At 31.2% G+C, this 22,282-nt stretch overlaps 1 protein-coding gene across 1 annotated transcript in view; it reads right to left on the bottom strand.

Moving 5' to 3' along the window:
• Positions 1–236: 236 nt before the first annotated feature.
• LOC129961250 (uncharacterized) overlaps positions 237–22,282 on the bottom strand; it is a 33,580-nt gene continuing 11,534 nt past the window's right edge. Inside the window, exon 3 of the mRNA XM_056074974.1 lies at positions 237–1,468. Within this exon, the coding sequence (XP_055930949.1) occupies positions 347–1,468 (1,122 nt within the window). The 3' untranslated portion in view covers positions 237–346. The remainder of the gene's footprint in view (positions 1,469–22,282) is intronic.

Here is a 22,282-nt window from a genome sequence, read left to right as displayed (position 1 = left end):
TATGTATTTCTGATTTGGTGGAAAAGGAAGTAAAAGGACACAAGACTGTTTACTGTTATTACACTCCAATATTTGAAAACAAATTCGTTTCAGAATTTCCTTCAAATGCAGTGTTAAATCCAATAAACAATAAAATGAAAACACATAAGATTTTTAAAAATTATTATTATAAATGCAATACAAATTTTTTATTGAATAACAATTGTTGAAGCAAAAACGTCTGCATATTTCTGAATTCTACGAACACACAAAATTGAATTTCTGTTTTATTGCTTTGTCACAAAGATTATATTTCATATAAATTAATTATGCATCTAACACTTAGGGATGAATTTTTAAAAGCTCTTTACGAAAGCGCCACGACATTTTTTTTATACATTTCTATCTCATTTGAAGGCTGATCTGCTCTAACTGAAATAATGGGAGCAGTTGGGAAGCACACAGTATCTTTCTTAGAACTACCACTACGCTTTAAAGAGTACTTAACAGGTGGTAAAGAAGTATCTTTACATGGTATTAGTGGCAGAAGACTGCTTACGGCCTCATGTTCAACATCGATCTGTTTATTTCTTTTTAAGTGAACCGACCTGATCGAAGAACCGGATATAATGCTATCAACTGAGTCTATTGAATGTGCATTTCTTAAATTACCTGTTGCATTGCTAGAATCCCGAATTTTAATTCGGTAGGCCGATATCCCTCTATTACTTTGCTTCAAAAGGCATTTCCTTTGGAAAGTATTAACATTTGAAGGCTGCACATTCGTTACTTCTGTTGGCATGAGGGGCTGTAAAACTTTTTGTTGGACAGTCTTAAGTTGCATTGGAACCGCCGGCCAGTCATCGGGTTTGGATTCCACATCGTCAGCTGGCAGATTTTCCTCTAGCTTTTCATTTTTGTTTTCGTCTGTTTCTTGGGGTGTTTTACGGTTATCTATGGATATCACCTGGGTAGATTTTGTCATCTGGAGCCCAAATGGGTGAGTATAGGTAGAAAGTGGGAAATCACCTACGTTGCACTCTAAAACACTCAAGCTGGAGTAGTTGATTAAGTCGAGGTCATCAGCATCAACTGTCATTGTTCCCGTGGTCCGTCTATCATCACTTTTAACCCGATGTTTCTGCTTCAGCACTGTATACAAAGCATTGGTATTTTGGCAAAAATGTGCGTTTGTTTCCGTCGGCGTGGGGGCTCTGTCAAGGTCTTTAGGGTCAGGGAATTCATCGATGGCAGTTGGAAAGATTTGGCCCTCTTTCGTCAGAAGTCTGGCGCACGACTCGTGTCTGTTACGTACAGCTAAGTGTAGAGCAGTGAAACCGTCATTATTCCGTTTATGTAATTGGAGGCTTTTGATATTGTTTCGGAAGATCGATAAGAAAACTGCTATTACTTCATGATGGCCGTAAGACGCTGCGTACATCAAAGCTGTGTTTCCATTGGGATCTGTTAAACTAGGATTAGTCCATACCTAGAAAGTAAAAATTGTATCAGAATATATTCACTGACATTTTTAAGTAGTTAAAATTGAATGGAAATATGTATTACATAAATTAAACACACTGATCGCCATAAAATTTTATATAAATGTTTTAAATAATTCCGCGAGAGTTCGCTCAGCGTGTTTCCGATGATAGCCAGAGGGCAGAGTTCACCAGAGGAGAGAGAGACGTCAGCCGAGAAAGGTGTGACCGGAACTCGAAAAGACAATCCTCTGAAAAAGGCCGAAACCGGAATTCTTGGGCAGAAGAATTCATCTGCAAATGTCCAATGTACCACGCATAGGTGGGAAAGATCATTTCAACAACATCAACTGTCCATCTTCATGTAATAGAAATTCCTTCTTCATCTTTTCTCTCACTTGTAAAAATCATCATAATCATCCTTTGTTAATCAAGAAATAAAATGATTAAGCTAATCCAATGAATTAAAACCCATCACACCCACATAAATTAACTAAAAAATCACTATTGTTTTTATAATTTATTCTGTAAGGATACATATATATATATATATATATATACATGTGTGTGTGTGTAAGCATTATTTTATGTGAAGCAGAATGCAGTTTCGAAGACTGTGAAGAGACTCGATTTCGTGACGTCGTGTAATTTCATTCATTATTTGGAGAAGCACGCATTGTTTTGAAGCAAAATTGTACAAGCAGGAGCGACGAACAACACAAAACGACACAGAAAGAAATGAGGAAAAAGATCTTGATCATTTTATCCCTGGTCTTATATGACCTGAGATATTGATAGGAAAATTATTTCTCTCTCTCTCTCTTTTTTTTTTTTTTTTTTTTTGTCGTGTGATTATTTTAAGCCAAATTTTGCGCTGTAGCTTCTGAGGGTAAAGACCCCTGAGCACCCGAGGGCAGAAATCTGACTTCTAGCTCAAATGAATATAGCACACACACACTCGCTTGCACAACCCCTTTTTTACAGGGGGGCTCATTCACGCACCTCACAGAGAGAATACAAGGAAGAGAACAACCATGTCCGAATCAGGACTCGAACCCAGAACGCCTAGATCACGGGGACGACGCGCTAGCCCTAGGCCAGGACGCCGGCATATTTCCCGATAATGCTTATATATAATGAGATTTCGATAGGGATTTTCGCTACATGCGCCGACGAGGCAAGGGAGACACATGGATCTTTTAAAAAAGAATTTGTCACGTCAGCGGTATTTTGTCCCCTCACTCGGAGTGTGGGAAAAGTTAGGCTTTTAGCCGAGCCAGTATATTTAGAAAGCTTCTCTTGAATTAATTAGGTACAGAAAGTGGAATTGGATCAGGAAATAAAAGAATATTTTAGAATGAAGTTACTATGGGCTAAATTCATTTTTTTTAAAAAGCTTAACATTTTCTTTTTCTTTTGCGTGGTCCCTAGTGCCTACACTGCGTTAATGGAATAAGTTTACTACAAATGAGCACATATTATGTTTTCTTTTACAAATATTATTTTAAGGCCAAATCGCAGCAATACGCAGGACAAGTCATCTTATACAGTGAAATACACAAAGAGTGTGACCAGTGGCACTGAACGATAGCTCACTGAATAGCAGATTTTGCCGGTTACTTATGAACCCTAGAGGCTATTGAAATACACAAATGTCGGTGATCGGTGACCCCATAGCAACTATTGATTAAAAATATATAAAAATTTTGTAATATTAACAAAATTAATGGCCCAAAATTATAAAAAAATTAATTTTTACCAATTTCTTAGGTTTAAAAGAACAACGTTAGTCTAGAAAATGTTACTGATATATCTCACTGTGTCAAAATAATGACCCATTATTGACAAAATTAAGTATTATTGCCAAAAAATTATTGACAAAATTAAACAATCGCTTTTGTTGCATGAAAATTGCAAACATTCTCTTGAAAAGTTTCGTCCCTGAACCATTATAAAATCAAATATGGCTTAAAAATTGATAATTAACGAGAAAGTACTTCTTTCAAATTTTATTAAACAAAATTGATCTTAAAGTATTTATTAAATGCATAGCAACTGAATGTTCATGCTTTTACGATTTTTAAACACTATTTCACTTCTATTGGATCATACTGATTGACACTCCACTCATGTTCTCCTTTAACAATTTCGGCCTGCTGGTGTCGTGTGGAAGTTTTGAGAGGAGGGTGCCACCTCAAATATCGTCCTCATCATCTGACCGCGGTTCAAAGTTATGAAATCGGTCCCAAAATAGCCTAGTGTTTCGTTAAAACGGGACATTAACATAACTGAACTAAGCTAGTAATTTCGAAACTAAGCCTTTAAATTGCATTCCAAAATTTAAATCACATCATTTAGCAGTATATTCAAATTTGCAATATCACGATATGTAATTTTAGAACTTATAATATAATCTTATATTTTCTTTACTCAAAATAACGACGAAAGCTTGCTGACACATCTTTTATTATTATTGGCTTACATTTACCAAATAATCAATCTTTCAGTTTCAACTCCAAACAAATGAATCATCCTTCAGGGAAAAAAAGTAAAACGTGGATATTTCATTACTTGATGTATACAGCTATCTGTCTGCAAACTTATGAAAATAGAAAAAGGAAACTTCTCTTTGAATATGTATTCTCTCCTGGTAAAGAGAAAAATAGTATGTTAAAAATAATCTATGCTGTCTCTCGGCCTTCAGGATCTGAAAACCTCACAAACGAATGAAACAGAATTATTCTAATACAGAAAAAGAATTTTTATTCCTCTGACATTGCTTAAATAATCTTATTGTTTCAGCAGTTAACGATATTTTCTGCTATCTGTAAATCATTTGGAACAGCCATTATCGTTTTGAATGTAAGAGCGAACTCTGGATATGAATGGATATAATATTCCAGAACGCGCAAGTATGATTGCAGACGATAATTTTCGGTTGCCAAAATGTTCCAAGTCTCCGAAATAAATGAAAAATGATGCCCGTCAGCTACAACTCCCTGCTAGGGCGTAGTCTTAATTCTGTACTCCTCTTTCATCATGGTGTAAATGTGAATGGATTAGGTTGAAATACATTAACTCATAGTTTTTTAAGTCAATTTATTAATGGCCTCCCGTTCATTTAAAAAAGTAACGCGGAAAATACTTTAGATATCAAAGTAATGCGAAGGTGTGTTTTAATATTTTAACTTTGATAATGAACTGACTTGAGTGATATTCTTTCTTTTCTTTTTTTCGGGTAACATAACGCCAGTTTTTCATTTCTTAGTTATTATTTTTAAACAGCATTTTAATTACATCGAAAACTGATTAAAATTTGTCCTCCTACATTTCTAAATTGTGTCTATTAAATATCAGTAAAAAAAAAACAGCATTTATCCAAAGATCGCTATTGTTACTTTCGAAAATCGTAAACAAATCTTACGATGATAATAATTATTAGTTCAACAATTAATTTTCAAATAACAAATTGAATCAAAAGGATTCGACCATTTTTAATTTTTATTCTCCACATCGTTATTTTAAAAGTATTTTTAGAGTTATTTGTTTTATAGTTAGTGATTCCGTTTATTAGAATTTTTCCATTTTTTTCCCCCTTCGATTAGCTGAAGAAAAAAAAAATCCACCAATTTCTCTTTTTCTGTTTAGATGATTTACTAATTACATTTACTACATGAGCATGTAATATATCATCTCATTGGATGTTGAAAAATAAAGGTTTCAAATTATTAAAAACAGGTTGAGATACATCCATCTACAACGCGATAGAAGAGTAAAAGAGACGGAAATGAATCCCTTCAATAATTTTACTATGAGATTTTGGTAGGGATTTATTTTATACGTGTTGACTTAAGGAAGGGAATCTTAGGTATCTTCAAAAGAATTTTGAAACCATTAGGGCTTTCTATCCCTTCACTTGCAGAGTGAATGATTTGTAAGCAAATTGATTTATTTGACCATTTTCCTGGGATCATATATTGATCATACCTGGGATCATATAAAGACCGGATTGTCGTGACAGCATTGGCGGTAACTAAAATTGAGTCCTAAGGGCCATCACCGGCCACGACACAACCCTTCCCGTAGAAAGCACATCCTGTCATGTAGCCGACTGGCGCCATTTATGTACACATCACGGTAGCATGCCGGAAGCTTCTCATCCTCATTTCTAAGGTATCTTCCAGTGGGATACCATTTTTGTGTGATATTCTCGAAAATAACAAAAAAAAAAATGCTAAATTTCCGCTTATGTTTTAATTAATTAAAATGTTGATTCTAAAAGCTTTCTTAACAATATGAATTATTCTTGGTATCAATATTCTTTATCAATGGGAAATTCTGCATTTATACTACAAACAGCCCCAATGCTGTGACTTGTTTATATGATATTCATATCGCATGTACATAAATTTTATTTTCAACAATCTTTTTCTTTATGTGAAATATGTAATTTTGAGGGGGATGAAAGTTTTGTTTCAAATTTATAGGGTTAATTTTATGATTTAGCAATCTTCTTTGTAATGATAAAAAAATGAGAAATTATATTAATATCAAGAATGGTAACATTTATTACCTTTACCATATACAGTTATTAATTTCAGCATACATTCAACAAATGTATCATCATTATTTTTATAATACTGGAAATATAAGATATTGAATAATTTATTTTCTCCCCAGAATACTTACATCATCCAGTTCAGCGAAGATAAAATATTTCCCATTTTTATTTAATCATATCGGTTACCTTTGAAAAGCTAATAAAATTTTTATTACCTGGCCAGATTTATGTCTCTTATATGCATATGCAGGAATAGAAATAAATTTTTTTCCAACCCTCAGTATTTTATGCTTCGAATGCGCCCTTGAGATGAAAGAAACCATAACTGAAGCAACCCTTAGGTACTTAAGTAAATGTATTTTTAAGTAAAATGATGTGAATAAACCAGGGACTACATGTACAAGACATAACTCTTCTTTAAAGGCCATTGTAGTATTCAATGTGATTTTTCGTCTTTCTACTTTTGCTTTGTTAGTTGTTTCGGAGCCTCTCTTTATTATTTTCATGTGAAAAGTGCTTCTCAGAAAAACCTTGCCTGCTCTTTCTCCGTTTTTTTTTTTTTCCATCTCAGTTTGTGGGAATGGCGTTTCTTATATGCCTACCAAAATGTCTAGAAACCCATAACCATCCAGGATAGTCCCAGTTTCAGTTTGCTGTTTTTATAGGCTTAAAACTGTCTATAAATTACACGATTGGGCAAGAAACATACATGATACAATCATGTCTCCTCGAAACTTCCCCTAAGATCTAAAAAAAAAGTGTTTTCTCTTCCCCTCAATCCGCATAAAAATTTCGAACTTCACCAAAGCCGTTTTCTTTTACTCCTTTGATTTATTCAATATTAGTAATTACAATATAAGAAATAATTATATATAAGAAATAATTAGTTTAGTTACTATGGCACTCAAAGTTAAAGCGGAATAATGTCTCTTTATTGCAATTTCGAAGTGAAACTAGATTATTTTAGAATTTTGAACCGTTATCAGATGACGAAGAAGAAATATGAGTCTCTCCTTTCCAGGTTAAAATACCAGGTACCAAAACTTTTGAAAATATAACATACATCAGGCCAGTTTATATTGTAGATTCTTCAATAGGATCCAATTTCATAGCAAAGGCTTGGCAATCGTAGCTCAGCATTAGCTCGTAGAATGGAATATATGAAAATCTTTTTTTTTTTTTTTAATTTTTCAAATAGAAAAATTTAGAAAAAAAATGCCGATTCTTTGACGATCTTTCTAAAAATAGCGAAAATAAGGACAGCAAAATATCAATAACTTTTCGTCCCATACTAGGAGAAAGAATCAGGAGAGCGATACTTTTCTCCTAATTCGCCCTCAGTCTGACACAAATCGTAAAAATATTCTGTACTTATACAGAATCCACATCAGTGATTCTTATTCTGTTATAAGCAAACGATAACTTATCCAGGTTCAGACGTCCTGGATCTTGCAAATTTTCATGCCAACATGTACAAATTTAATTTCCATAGCTAATTGCTATAACATATGGTCTCATTTTGAAAGAATAAAGCTTCTCCACTTACTTTTATTACTTTGAAATTTAAGGCACGTGGATCAAAGTTTTCTTCTCCTTTATTTAATTAGTTTTCTTTAAAACTTCTAAAAATGTACTGGCAATATAGAATAAACCTATACATTCTAGAATGTCCCAGAATATTCTAGGTGATGCATAAATTTAAATGCAGGCCTTAGTTCCTGTGATTATATTTTATTATTTATAATACAAGAATGCGAGCGTTTTAGTTTTATCTTTCTTTACATTTACACCATATTGTCTTTCTAAAATTGTTTTCCTTGACAATATTAAAACAAAAATGAGTGAAATGAGTAAATATCTTCTTAAGGAAATCAAACAATGCCATGAAGGGTTTTTTTATTTTGTATTATAAAATACCTTTTTTTTAACCATTTAAATAAGTTTCATCTTGCTTTTCGTTCCGATTCTCCCCGGAAAGATGAAAATTGCCAACTTGATACATTTTGTTGAATTCTTCACAGACGAACGTTGGTGTTTCGTGGAACTTTAGAAGGTGGGGAGAGGGGGCTCGAATGCTGTTCTCGCTATTCTATGATGTTTCAAAATGATGGAAAAAGCCATTGTGGTAGCCACAAGACTAAAATAATCCTGTGATGGATGAAATTGTACATGATCAAGCATTCCCCATGTGCATGAGTCACGGATTGAAAGTAAAGAAATATAAGTGTTTTTGTTGTTGTTGGAGAGGTTCGATAATGATGACGGACCTTTTTTAGTTTTTTAAAGATTTTATTGGTTCTCCGCTTTCGGGAGTTGGTTTGAGCTTTGCCTTTCGGCGTGCTGCTTCGTCGATGATGTTACAAAGACTGATGGTTTTTTTACATATACCGATAGAGGGCGTTACAAGTGAGAGGCGGTTCAACATGCTTACGTAACAGTTGCTTTGTTTTTTTGGACAAAGTGGTCCTAAAGCACCTTGGTAGCACCTACGATAGAAGACTTATTTAATTTCAATATATGTGAATGAAATGCTTTCTTAAAAGATTTTCAGAGGTTAAACCATTTAATGATGCCTTCTTCACTACCACACATTAATCTAATTAATATGGCTTATACGAAAGGATTTGATTATGGAATGCATGATCTGTCTGTACATCCCATATTAAACATATTTCTTCCAAACAACCAATAGAAATTGCACTTCTCTTAAAGACATAATTTGTGAGGTTTCTCATCTAATTTTGAGTAATTTTATTTGTTAGTCTCATTGAGTAATGAGTAAAGATAAGTAAACTTACAGAAAATTGGACAGACATCTGATATTATCTTCCACTGATTTGAAGAAAAAATAAAAGTATTTTTCCTAGAATTTCTTTATAAAAAAACAACTGCGATTTCGTCTGATCGTTATGTTAATGTGACAAATAATAAAATTTACTTAAACTGATTCAAATCAAAGTCACCAATATTTCATGTTTATGATGCGTAAATTTCGGTGAATATAAAGTTAAAAAAACACTGAAAGATGAAAAAAGACATCAGAGATTAGTGTCAAATGTGAAAGCTCTAATTGTGATTGTCAGTCAGAAGAAAAAATTGATTTCTCGCCATTGAACCTACGAACTTAGATCATTCGAGAACATATTTCAAATAATTTCAATTTTAGCTTTCAGGAAAGTGGTTATTCATTTTTATCACCGCTTTTGACATTTTGTCGATGAGTTTTGCTCGACTACTGCTTTCGTTTCAACTTAAATGACCACCTGCTCACTTCAAACATTTTCCAACTCAAGGTTTCTTTCTTTTTCATATCGATATATATATAACTAGTAAAGGACATTGCAAAAGCTGAAAGGTAATTGAAATGTGAATGCCGTTACTTGATGAAAAATTATTTTGTGTATAGTTTTTATAAATTTTCATGCCAAATTTCGTTTCAGAACTTCGAAATTAATGAAATGGTATTTGTTTGAGCAAATTTATCAAAAAAATGTTATAAATAATTGAAAAATCTTGAAAAGCACAAAATCATGTTGCAGAAAGCTCTTTTTTTTATGCTATTACCAATGAAATTTGAAAAGCATTTAGTTGCACAATATTTTAAAAACTACAGATTATGAGTTCCATTTATAAAGTTTTTTCTTTATTTAGTTTTTATATTTTATATAATATTCCATTTATAATTTTTTTTCTTTATTTTCTTAGTAGAAATAAAAGTAAAACAAACAAAAAAAAATGGAAATAAAAAGTAAGAGGAAAAATTTAAAAAAATGTCTAAGGTATTTTAAGTCAACTATAAAATAAAATAATTTTTTTACAAAATAAAAGCAATGATCGCATTTCCAACATCAATCAATACACTTTAATTAGCTGTTAATTAGCATAAAAATTCGTTCAAAATAATTTTATCTAAACACCACAATATTTATGTTCAATTATGTTTTATTTTGCATTATTATTGTACAAAATGATCCAAAAGTTATCATTAAAAATGTTTTAACTAAATGAATTAAAATATTATAAAGATGTTGTTTGTATCTTTTTTTTTCTATTCTTGTACTGAAATAATATTTTTTTTTTTTCTTTTCTTTTTGTATTAAACCAGAATTTCGAGGAAGAATATTTTACAGTCTATTCCATCAGATGGCCTTGCAGTGTGTGAAGTGTTGCGTTATTTAAGATAAGATAATGGGCGGTATAACAGTTAATAAATGTATGATGTGCCATCCTTCCTTCATGAAAAAAATCTATCAAACATGGCATCATTTTTATTGATACGGTAAACACAAATTGCCTGATTCAGTTGCATTATTCAATCTTGGCAATGAAGCTTAGACTGAAATACACTACTGACTTCAAATATTCCAATAATAATTTTTAAAAAACACATGGTATCAGATCTGAACAGTGGCAAAAAGGAGGTTGGATGGTTAAATATAGAGAAGCAACCAACAAAGAATATTTTCTAACGTTGATTATTTCAGCCAAAGCAGTGAGTGTAAATAGTGCCCGTTATCATAGTCATTAATTTGTGCCAGTTTGAGGTTCGAACTCGCAACGTTAGGGTTCATAGCCGAGTAGCAAAGCCACTAGACAAAAGTGTACACTCCATTCATGTTATCTGGCTTATGAAGTTACCACCAAAGTAAATCTGTAGTGAAAACTTATAAGCCAGTTAACAGCTATGTTGCACAGGCAATTGCTTTTGTATTGTGGTCATGTTACTGGGCTGCGAAACACAAGGTCCCAAATTCTATCCTCGACCATACCTATTCGCCACATATTCTTATCCTCCCCTCAGTCTCGTTTTCCGCTTTCTGTCTTAACAAAAAATTAAATATTGAAGCCATAGTGTGCCTAGATATCTAGGGCATCCTGCACTTCCTTACAACTTTCCTCAATCTTCGCTACTCCATTGTAGAGATGTGCAGTAGAACGCCATCTTTAGCAGCTATAGTCTCAATGTTTCATTCTTTTCCTGTGTTAAATAAAAGTATCTTAACTTTCCATTTTAACTTTTTAGATGTACAGTTCATTAAAAAAAATTTTAAATATTGATTTGAATTTTTAATGAACTCCTGAAGAATTCTCCTTCACTTTGTTAAAGGCCGCGGTGGCCTGGTGGTAAGGTCTAGGCTTCCGAACCGGAGGATTTCAGGTTCGAGACCCGCTTCCACCAAAGAACCGCTGTGCAAGCGGGTCTGGTGCACGTAAAATCGGTCGAGGCCAAACGTCCTCCCCATCCCGCTGGTGTGGTGTGGAAGTTTGGGAAGAAGGTGCCAGTCATCTGACCGCGGTTCAAAATTACTAGGGCAGTCACGAAGTAGCCCTAGTGCTGCTTTAAATTGAGACTTTACAATAACTAAACTTCGGAAGCTTAAGAATATATCACTATTTCATTAATTACAAACCTGTATAATAACTATTTTTAATATTATCTCTCTTCAAGTGCAGTCATTTTCGTCTATAGTATCACTATTAAAGGACCCGGCTTCCTATAATAATTATAACAGTCTTGATTTTGTATATTTATCCCAAATAAATACCACCGCTCCCTATTCCAGTAAAGAAGTTTAGATACCCCCCCCCCTCCCATTTTTATTTAAATTTTTTATCTCACGGAAGCAAAATCTTCTCCAGTTCATCAATAAAAAACGAATGATAAAAAAATTGCCTTATAATTTCAACCTTTTATGATGTTTGAAACGATTCCAACGCAAAAATTATTTAATTATCCTGTAATATTTTCCACCGTTTTGGAGGGAAAAAAATGCCTGTTAACATTCACACATACGTTAAAATTCTCAATCGCCAGTCATTAAATGTTTCCGGTACACCCTTCCCTTATCTACGAAAAAGAAAAATGACAAGCAATGAATTATCGAAGTAAAGGAGGGGGGGGGCACGACTACCTTCCATACACATCATCAAATCGAACGTTCATTTTGCTAAAAGCTTTGATAATCTTTGAGAACAGAGCAGCTGATGGAAAGGTAAACAGGAGCTTTTTCATCACTAACCAAATGGCCTACATAAGCAGCTTACTATCCGCAAACATCCATTCGGTTGATTGAAAATTTATGGCATCGGACGAAAATGATACCAGGAAGTGTTCTAGAAAAAACCTCGAATTCCCCAGTGCTTCACTAGCCCACTTTGTGGAGAAGGGAACAATCTTTTAATGAAGATTAGTTAAAAGCGGATGTATAATATATATACATATATACACCTGGGTTTGTTTAAAATAACTAATTAGAAATATCTTCAGTGTAATAATTTTCTATGTAAAATTCATCTTTTTAAAATAAAAGTGAAACATTTGACTGCCATATTTCTTAAGCAGGCTGACGATTACCAAAAATAGTATTTTTACAATATTTTATTCGCTGAAAGTTTGTCTTTTTTATAACTAAAACCCACTATATATTTTATGAGTAAAGCAAACTAATCGAATATTTAGTTGTTTCATTCAATTATTTCGGCTTTCAAGTAGATTTTGTTAGTTTTTGTATGCTAACTTGAGGATTTTTAGGAAAATAAAATGGAATATAAGAATAAAATTGTCTTCATCTAATCAATCATCAATTTCTATTATTTTTTTAACTGAATGATTTTTCACGGATACGAATATTTTATTTGATTTAATGATTTTTGAAAATAATGTAAAAATTTGTTCTCTCCCCCCCTTTTTTTGTTTTGTTATAATAGATTAGTTTACATATTGAGCATTCCATAATTAATAGAAATAAAAAAAAATGAATAAAGAAACCAGTTCAACTTTGAAAATACAAGAACTCAAGAAACACAAAACATATAACGATGAGAAGTCATTTAACGCATGTGACAACACTTCATAGAGACCTATTGTGAAAATGAAAATGCCGTTTACAATCTTCGCAACCTTTATTGAAAGAGCTGAGATTGGTGCAGCTTAGATTTGGCAGCTGGACAGCTAATACTCTTTTTCTCCACCATTGTAAAGTTATATTATTTTTATATTTTAAATTTTCGCTTTAGTATTAGCTATTTTTGAAAAGGAAAGTAATACTTCCAGTTTAATAAATATTATTCATTTTATTTTCTTCTTATCATAAAGTTTAATATTTGGACTTCAAAAAAATTATATTCGAAACCAGATTCCATTAAATATCCATCGTGTATGTATACCTGATGCACTTTAATCTGACACAGGATGCTAAATGCCTTCCCTTGGCATAGTATTGAGGCTTAGAGAGAGGGCTACCAGTTCAGTTGCCGCCTTCATCATAATACTGAAATCTGGAGAGGATGATGCCAGCTCAATTATCGTGCTAGTCATCTGAATGTGTTTTAAAGTTACAAAGGCCATCAAAAAGTAGCCCTGGCTTTGCTTCAAAATGAAAAGTCAACATAACTAAAGAAAACTCATTTTATTTTGTTTCTTTGCTTGTTTTATTGTAAATCATCACTTAAATAAAGATATACAGTTTATTTTCTAAGATTTAATTCCGCTTAAAATTATTATATGAAAAGATAATTGGTTTCTTAAAATCTTTGTGGGCTATATTTATAGATTTCAAAAAAAGATGGAATGAAATAAAAACAGGCAGCAAAAATTAATAATGGTACAAAAATACTCTATTAAATAGTAATGAATAACTTGTTTATAATTACTTATTGAATAAAATTATGAATAGGTTTGAATTATATTGTAAAAACGAAGTATTATTTTAAAACGTACTTAAAAATATTTTTGAAATCTGTTAAAACTAAGGGGAAATCATACTGAACTTAGTATCATTAAAAAAATAATTTTTTGAATTTTAAATCAGTGTAAAATTTATTTTTGTGCAATTATATTTTTGGAAGCTACGGTAAAAAAAAAATTCTCTTAGTTTGTATTTAACCAAGATTTCAAAAAATTGTTCTATGAAATACTTTTCCACTCTCTAAATTATATTTGTACAAAATTTTGTAATTCTAGGTAAAATGTTAAATCTTATATAAAAATTTCATTTATCATTAGGAAATGTTTTCAGCAGATATGAAAATCCTATTGATGTCCAAAAAAAAAGCAAATTTTTATCTTAATTTTAACATTGACAAAAGCAGGGCTACGGAATGATTTGATAGGAAAATGAAATTAATTTGAATTTCATAGTAACAATAAGAACATGGCCACAGAATTGCATAAATACTATTGCAGAAAAAATTGTACGAAAATAAAATAAGTATAATTAAAAAGATATTTTTTTAAATTTAAGATTATGTAAAAATAATTTAATTTAAATTGTGTAAAAATCATTTTAGGAAATATTATTTTTGAAAAATATAACCGAAAAATACCAAAGACTTTCTTAACTTTTAATAAAACTGTCTTAAAAAATTTGGAAAATTTTGTTGCGAACAAGATTACATATAATATTTTAGCTGTCTAGTTGGCAACACTTACTTAAAATTACTTTATTTTTGAGAAGAATAAGGAGATGTTTTGATACTTTTCAGTCTAATTTAATACCTACAAAATTAAGCAGTTGGAGCCAAAACCCGGGATCGAACCAGGGATCTTTCAATAACAAACAGATAATGTTAATAGCGATTTTTATTTTAACTTAAAGAATATGTGTGCCAAATTTCATTAAGAGAGGATAAAAATGTAGATTTGGACTTAAGAACAAACAAGCAGACATTCATATTCATATATGTAAGGCAACTTTTCTGGAGATAAATTTTCCTATGGTACACTGGTATCATATTATTCCCATTATATTTTATAAAAAGAAAAAAAAATCGTTCTCATTTTTCAGAAATATATATATATATATATATATATATATATATATATATATATATATATATATATATATATATGGAAACCAGCCATTTCATATTCATTCCTTTGTTTGCTCTTCAATAAACTCCAGATGTTTTAGAATTCTCATAGGAATCAGCATATCAGCTCTGTGCTAAAAATAGACAAGATCGATTCGCCTCGCTGAGTTTCACCGAGACTACAAATTCTATATTTCTTCGGTAGGGTGATAATTTTAAATTGTTTTAATTAGTTTGTAAAATAACTTGCATATTCAGAAGCAATGAGTGCTTAAAATAAAAAATTAGAAGCAAGAATTATTAAAATTAGAGTGAGAAATACGAAACACTATTAAAACTGTAGTAAGAAATTCAGTATATGAATTTTTTTAATTAAAAAAACTAAATATTTATTAAATAAGACAATACTTTTCATTAAGAAACGCAAATTTGTGTTTAATTTATTATTTGAAATCAAATATTAAATTAAACACAAATTTGTTAATTAAATCTGTGAGGAGAAAATAGATTCATCAAAAAATTATTTTACCTAAGAGCTTTAAATTTAAGCAAAAAGAAACTCGAATATATATGTGTGATACCAATTCATATCTTTCAGGATTTTCTTCCACATGATTATATAGCACAGTTAAGTTCTATTATTTGAAAAAAATTATTTATTAAACATTCCAACGGCGAGATATTTTTTCTATCTAAAATCATGATTAAAATTTAATCAATATTTAAATGCAATGTTCTTTTGCTTGTTCAATTTCTGAAATGAAATGAATTGTTACTTATATGCAACAAGTTAGCAGAATATCTCAAAAAATTATACAATATAATTGAGGCATGATTTTTTGTCGATCGACGCAATAAGGTTCAGAAAAATATTCACACATTATTTGTTATATTTTCAACAAAACTACAAAATTGAAATTTGAAGAGTATGAAATGAAAAGTGTAAATGGGAATTATATGGGACATGCTAGAATTTTAAATTTTTTACCGAACTTTGAAAATTGTCCTAATTTAACAATAAAAATTTTATTTTACATGACAAAGAAAATACTGAATACTTTGGATTAAGATTCGGCAGCATATTTCCTTTTTTTTAAATTCAAATGCTAAATAATTCTTGAAATTCAAATGCCAAACGATTTTGAGTCTGTTTCTGCTCTCATAGATTTGTAGTTTTCACTAATCGTGAAAAGTTTCATTTTCAATGATTTTTACTCTAAATTTCATATTAGCAGCTTTTAGAATTAATTTTTTAAATTCTGCATCCTATTGCACTTTGTTTTTAATCCAAAAGCTCGCCAATTCCTTTAAAGATCATGTTATAAGAGTAACAAAACAGAATCTGACATAATTATCACAACATTCCATGTAAAGAAAGCCTTTTTTTAGGATAGTGGGACGTATTTAAGTAGTCAGAAATCAAAAATGAAATTAGATAAGCTAGAATTTTAATTTTTTACCAGATTTAAAAAAATTGAGTCAATTTTGCAATAAAATTCATGGTAAAAAATTTTCTTACAAATTATATAGATTTTAGTTTTTGAAAAGCGTTAGTTATTAAAGGATCCTCCTTCTATAATTTTAAGTGAGTGTGCTCACTCTACTTTTGGTTAAAAATATTTTTGGAATTATGCCCGTTGTTTGTCTGTGAACATGATAATTCCAATCTACAGTTCCAGATCAAATTTTGAACGAAATTCATTTTTAAAAAATCTGTCGGAGTACAAGTAAACTACAACACGTAAAAAGCTAGAAAAATAAAATTTGTTATACAAATTAGCATCTAAGAGGTAGATTTTTTTTCAAATTTTGAAAAATAAAATTTGATATACAGATTAGCATCTAAGACGTAGATTTTGAGTCAGATTTTGAAAAATAAAATTTGATATGCAGATTAGAATCTAAAACGTAGATTTTTTGTCAAATTTTGAAAAATAAGATTTGATACTAGGATTACCAACTAAGACGTAGATTTTTTTTTTATCAAATTTTGAATCAAATCTGCCTATTGGTTCACTGTCTATTGTTCGATATTTTTGCATGTATGACTTAAATAAATGACATTTGATATGCGATCTTCAGATTGTAATTATTGTTCTATATCAAATTTTGGTTTCAGTTGATCGGAAGAAAGGTGATCCAAATACAAATTTGATTTTCGGGCATTTGCATATTATCCGGAATCATTGATAAATCGAAAAAAAACCCGCCAAAGATTACAATATACATTTAATAAAAATGCTAGGTTCATGCCAAAAATCAATACAACTATTGCTAGCCAATACCATACAAGGTATTTGCGGCCTTACTCAAGGTCCACAATTTTATGCGAGGATAGAAAGAGAAATAACAGGTTCATTCAGAAGCGGATTTAAACATTTTACGGCCCGAGGCAGTGAACAAATCAATAAGTTTTTTAATCAAATTAGTTTCACTTCTCACCACATACGTAGCTTAATTAACATTTTCATTCATTACATTGTGTTGTTATTTTTTTATTATTATTTCAGTAACTTCGTATAAATGCAAATGTTTAATTATTTATTGTGACTCATTCCTGAAGGGACATTCATGGTTGCACTCAGTGTTTGTTATTTAACTAGTTGCTATTTTTAAATATTCTATACATATCATATATTTTATTAAATATTGTACAAATTGAATGGAATAAAACAGACGAATATTTGATTAATTATATTAACCAAGAGCTAATATTATTCTAAAAATACGAATATTGTAATATGTATTTTCAAAGCTTTGTATTTCCACTTTTTACAATTTCATTAATTTGACAATTAGGTCACTAACATTTTTTTAACCCTTGGACCCTTATTCCCTACCATCAGCTAAGTGACCATAGGTAATTGCCTAATCAGCTTTGCTGGAAATTCATAATTGAATTCATTAGAGAGTTTTCCAGAAAGTTTTAGAGGGGGGGGGGGGCATTCCCGCTGATTAATGTTATTGATTTCCATTACTTTTAACTTCCTGTTACGACTGTATGATCTGCTATGATTTCTGTTTTCTTGCATGCCCAGACTATTCTGATCAGCCAGCACAGTTCTAATTTTCGATTATACAGTGTGATTTTAGAAACACAGAAAGAAATTTATAGATATGCCTGGCACGAATTAAATTATTTTTGATAGAACAGAGGGAAGAATCGGTGGCCTGGTGGTAAGGTTTGAGTTTCAGGGCCCGATTCCATCGAAGAACATAGTTTAAGGGGATCTGGTACACAATAAATCCGTAGGGGGCAAATGTCCTCCAGCTGGTGTGATGAGGAAGTTTGGAGAGAGGGTGCCAGTTCAGGTTTCGTCTTCATTATCTGACCGTTTCACAATCACGAGGTCCGTTGCATAATAGCCCTAGAACTGCTTTAAAAGGGATGCTATTATAACTGAGCTAAACCAATGGCACATAGAGGACCAAAAGCAAACAGGGACCAGCGGCTATTTGCCAATGAATTAAACGAAAACACCGAATACATCACATGGAATTTATAACATGAATTGATAGGAAGTCATAAAACAATCTCTTTGAATTTGTACAGCTCGCCAATGGCAAATTAAGGCCTTTCGCTGCCTTAAGCAGTGCACGTCATAAGGTCTATATTTTAATACAGTGGTCAGTTTAATTTCAGTACATCATTAATGATAATTATTTCTTTTAGATTAGTTTTTAAAATTTTAGTAGCCCTGTAAGAAGGTGTTTTTATTCATTTATTCGTTATGGCTCAAGGTTTAAAATATTTTGAGTTTATAAATATTGCAATAACCAAATGAACATAACAATAGATAAAAATTTGACCAATTATAATTGACAGAGTGTTATATTTTATTAGAAAATTTGAAATTTTTACAAATTTATTTATTTGGCAACAAAGGTAATAACATTTTTTAATCAACCTGGCTGCGGTTCTAGTTAACCTCTAGTTACCTCTGCGATCTATCCACCCTAGTTAAATGCCTACCCTGCTTAGTCAAAAATTCTGCAAACTTTTTGTTTCTTCTTTTGTTTATGAATGTATAAACGGAAATAATATATAAAAAACAAGACAAAAGAGTAAGAAAACTTCTTTACAATAATTCTATTCCTTTATGTCTCCTAGTTTTTAGGAGTAGAAGAACTAGACATTACTTATCATACATTAAAAAAATGGTTGTTATAATGAGTTGTAAACTGTGTCCCTTTACTTTAACCTCATCAGAGTTACAACATTATATAATGTAGTGGGGAATTATTTCCGACAGGGCATATTAGGCAAATTAACTGAAGCCGCTGTACATATCAGCGTGCTGGCAATAAATGTTATTATCCTAATTGCTACATAAGTAAATTAGTAAAGAAATAAATATTATATAAATTAGGAAATATTTTATTGATATTAACATTTCGTTAAATATAATTGGTCAGGCTTCTAACTATTTCATTAATTCACTTGCAAATTATTACAGAATTTATAAATACCAAAAGGTTTCTTAATTAATATTGCATACAATGTGGATGTTGTGCAATTGTAAATCATAGACAATGAATTAAATAACTATATGTTTATTTTCATAAAATTATTAAAAAATCTTCTGAGATTCTAAAAAAGTCTTAATTCATATGTTGATTAAGTTAAAAGATTACGAAATTATGAAATATGGGGGCCTCATAGGATCCACCACCCTGGACCACAAATTTTTCAGATCCGCCATTAGTGTGATTTATCCGTTCCTTTTACATAATTCATTGTCTAAGCTCTGGCGTCCCATGTTCCAGGCCTGATTCGGGCATGGTTGTTCTTCACCCTATTTTCTATCTGTGAGATGTGTGAAAGAGTTCCCCTGTAAAAGGAGGTTGTGCAAGCGAGTGTGTGAGTGTCATCTTCATATGAGCTAGAAGTCAGAATTCTGCCCTAGGGTCTTTACCCTCAGAAGCAACTGCACCCTTCTTTCAGTGGAAACGCGGACACGACATCATCATCTTTGTCTAAGTACCTTAAAAGGTAACCTTTTCATTTGAAAATGAGCTTTTTCTGCATATCTGATCTACGCTTAAATTATATCTCGTAGAATCACTCTATTCCTTTTTGAAAATTCAAGTGATGCAAAATTAAATTGAGAATATATGGTTACTTTAGATCCAAGCGTAACATTCTACTTAAACCAGTTCCTTGTCAAACGCAAACATTTAAACGTGCTTTGAAAACCAAAAGCTGAATTCTGGAACTTTATTTTACACTCAAGTATTTTCTTTCATTTCATAATAAGTATCAGAAGAGTGTTAATTTAAAATCTTCAAGGTTTTTCTATTCTCTTTATATTGTATTTTCTCGAAGATACCGGGAAAAGAGTTGCGCAATCAATAAAATGAATTAGATATTTCATTTTTATGGATAAAGGAAACGAAACAGATGTATATAAATTGTTTCATTTGCAGCTTGGGAATGGCGATTTCTGTAATAAAAAGGAACGACTGAAACTATGTCAAATGTCCTTGAAGAATAAGTATGTTACATGATAGGCATCACGCAATTCGTAGGGGGAAAAAACCGAAAACCCGTCATTAAAATTTTCGTGACATAATTACCCATTTCATTTTCACTGTCGTGTTTGAGAAAAAAGGATAAAATAAAATAAAAAATGGGCTAAGATGCAATGACGGTAGAAAAAAGCAGCATAACCACGAAAATAGAAAAATATTTCCCATGTTTCTCATCCTACTGTGCATTAACTATATGATTTTAGAAATGATTGATGAATGATGACTAGAAATGATGACTTTTTCCATATGGTTAAACATCCGATAAATAACATAGACATTTTTGCTTTGATTCAATCAGGAACTAACCTTTTACATTCAGAAAAATAATTCGGTGCATAGTTATTCTCCCTAATACCTACCTTGTTTAGTGTTACAAAAAATAAAAATATATATTTGTTTTAAGTTGAATTTCCCCGAAAAAGTAATCTGCATCTTCTTACAACTCTGTAGGCCTTTTTAACAATAAAAATATAATAAATAAATAAAATGTCAAAATGATGCACCACTTGAATGGCGAGTGAAAGACACCATCCTAGTGCAAAGGTTAATAGTAATCACGTTAATCGCTACTGTAGCATTTCCTTTTCCCCTTGAGCAGAGAGCGCCCCCTTGTGGCGTTTCACAGAAGATAATCAGTTGAACGGGAGACCTGCATCCTGAGGTCGACTTTTTCCATATGCGCAACCCTTGCTCTAACGCCGAATGCTTTCGGTTGGAAACGGTGGAATCCCTACACTATACTGTTCTTTAACCCTTTCTAAGGCCATGGGAAGTATGCTTCCCACCAAATTTATCAATCTTTGTGTGAAATTATGTAGGTTGGCATAAGTTTTGACAAATTTTATTAGAAAGACAGAAACTTAGATGCTTCAGTTCTTTATCTCACACAAAATGATGTGTCTTGGTTTGTCACTTAATTATTCATTAACCAAAGTAATTAATTAATCAAATTAAATTTATCTAATAAGCTAAACGAATCCCTTTTATTATTCTAATTTCAAGCCTAAAAATATTTTAACATAATATGACTAGAAAAAAATGGCCCTTTAAAGGGTTAACCTAATATTATATGTGTGTCTATAGTAATAAGTGTTTGTGAATTTTGTTATGTAGCTGTGTTTGTGTAGATTAAAAATAACATATTTAAAACCGGGCAGTTCCTTGGAAAATCACAATACACCATAAAAATACTACATAAAATATTGTTTGGATATGCTAAACCACAAAAACAATTGATTCATTATTCATGTAAAATCCTAAAGATACAGATAAAATTATTTTTGACTAAAGATGCTAAATGAAGTTTTTAAAAATGAAGCGAATTGCTTCCTGTTATCTTCTAAACCATAATAGTTCAACAGACATTATTCAAAACATTCTAAAAAAATTATTCAAAATATGAAAATATCTGTTTATGTTATTTATTTGCACTCTTTTAATGTTATAGTAAAGAGCAAAGTAAAATAATATGAAACTTTTCATACCACAAATTTTAATTCATGTATTTCTTTAAAGAAATGTGTGCAGTTACGCGGAAGAACAATGTTCGTTTCTAGAAATTAATGAATAGTATAGTATCCAATGATGATTCCACTTCCAATACGAAGCTGAACTTAGCGATTCGTCACCAAATAGCTCAGCGATAAATCGTCATTTAAAGAAATATATGTTATAAACATAAAACCTATCAATTTGTTTTGTTCGATAGGCCTAACTGTATCGATTATACATCTATATGACAGTGTCATTAAAGTATTATCATAACATTTATGTCTGAGAAATAAAAATTGTTTATTTTCCTTTCATTTAAGTGAACTTTATAGTCATGTACTGAAGCAACAGAATAAATTTAGATAAACAAGACTGCAGTACTGAATCATCTCACCTCAACAGTTTATTTAACAAGTTCTATTTTTGT

The sequence above is a fragment of the Argiope bruennichi genome, chromosome 2 (genome assembly GCF_947563725.1).
Source record: "Argiope bruennichi chromosome 2, qqArgBrue1.1, whole genome shotgun sequence".
NCBI lineage: Eukaryota > Metazoa > Arthropoda > Arachnida > Araneae > Araneidae > Argiope > Argiope bruennichi.
The sequence above is the reverse complement of the archived record's forward strand: the minus strand, read 5'-3'. Positions and strand labels throughout refer to the sequence as shown.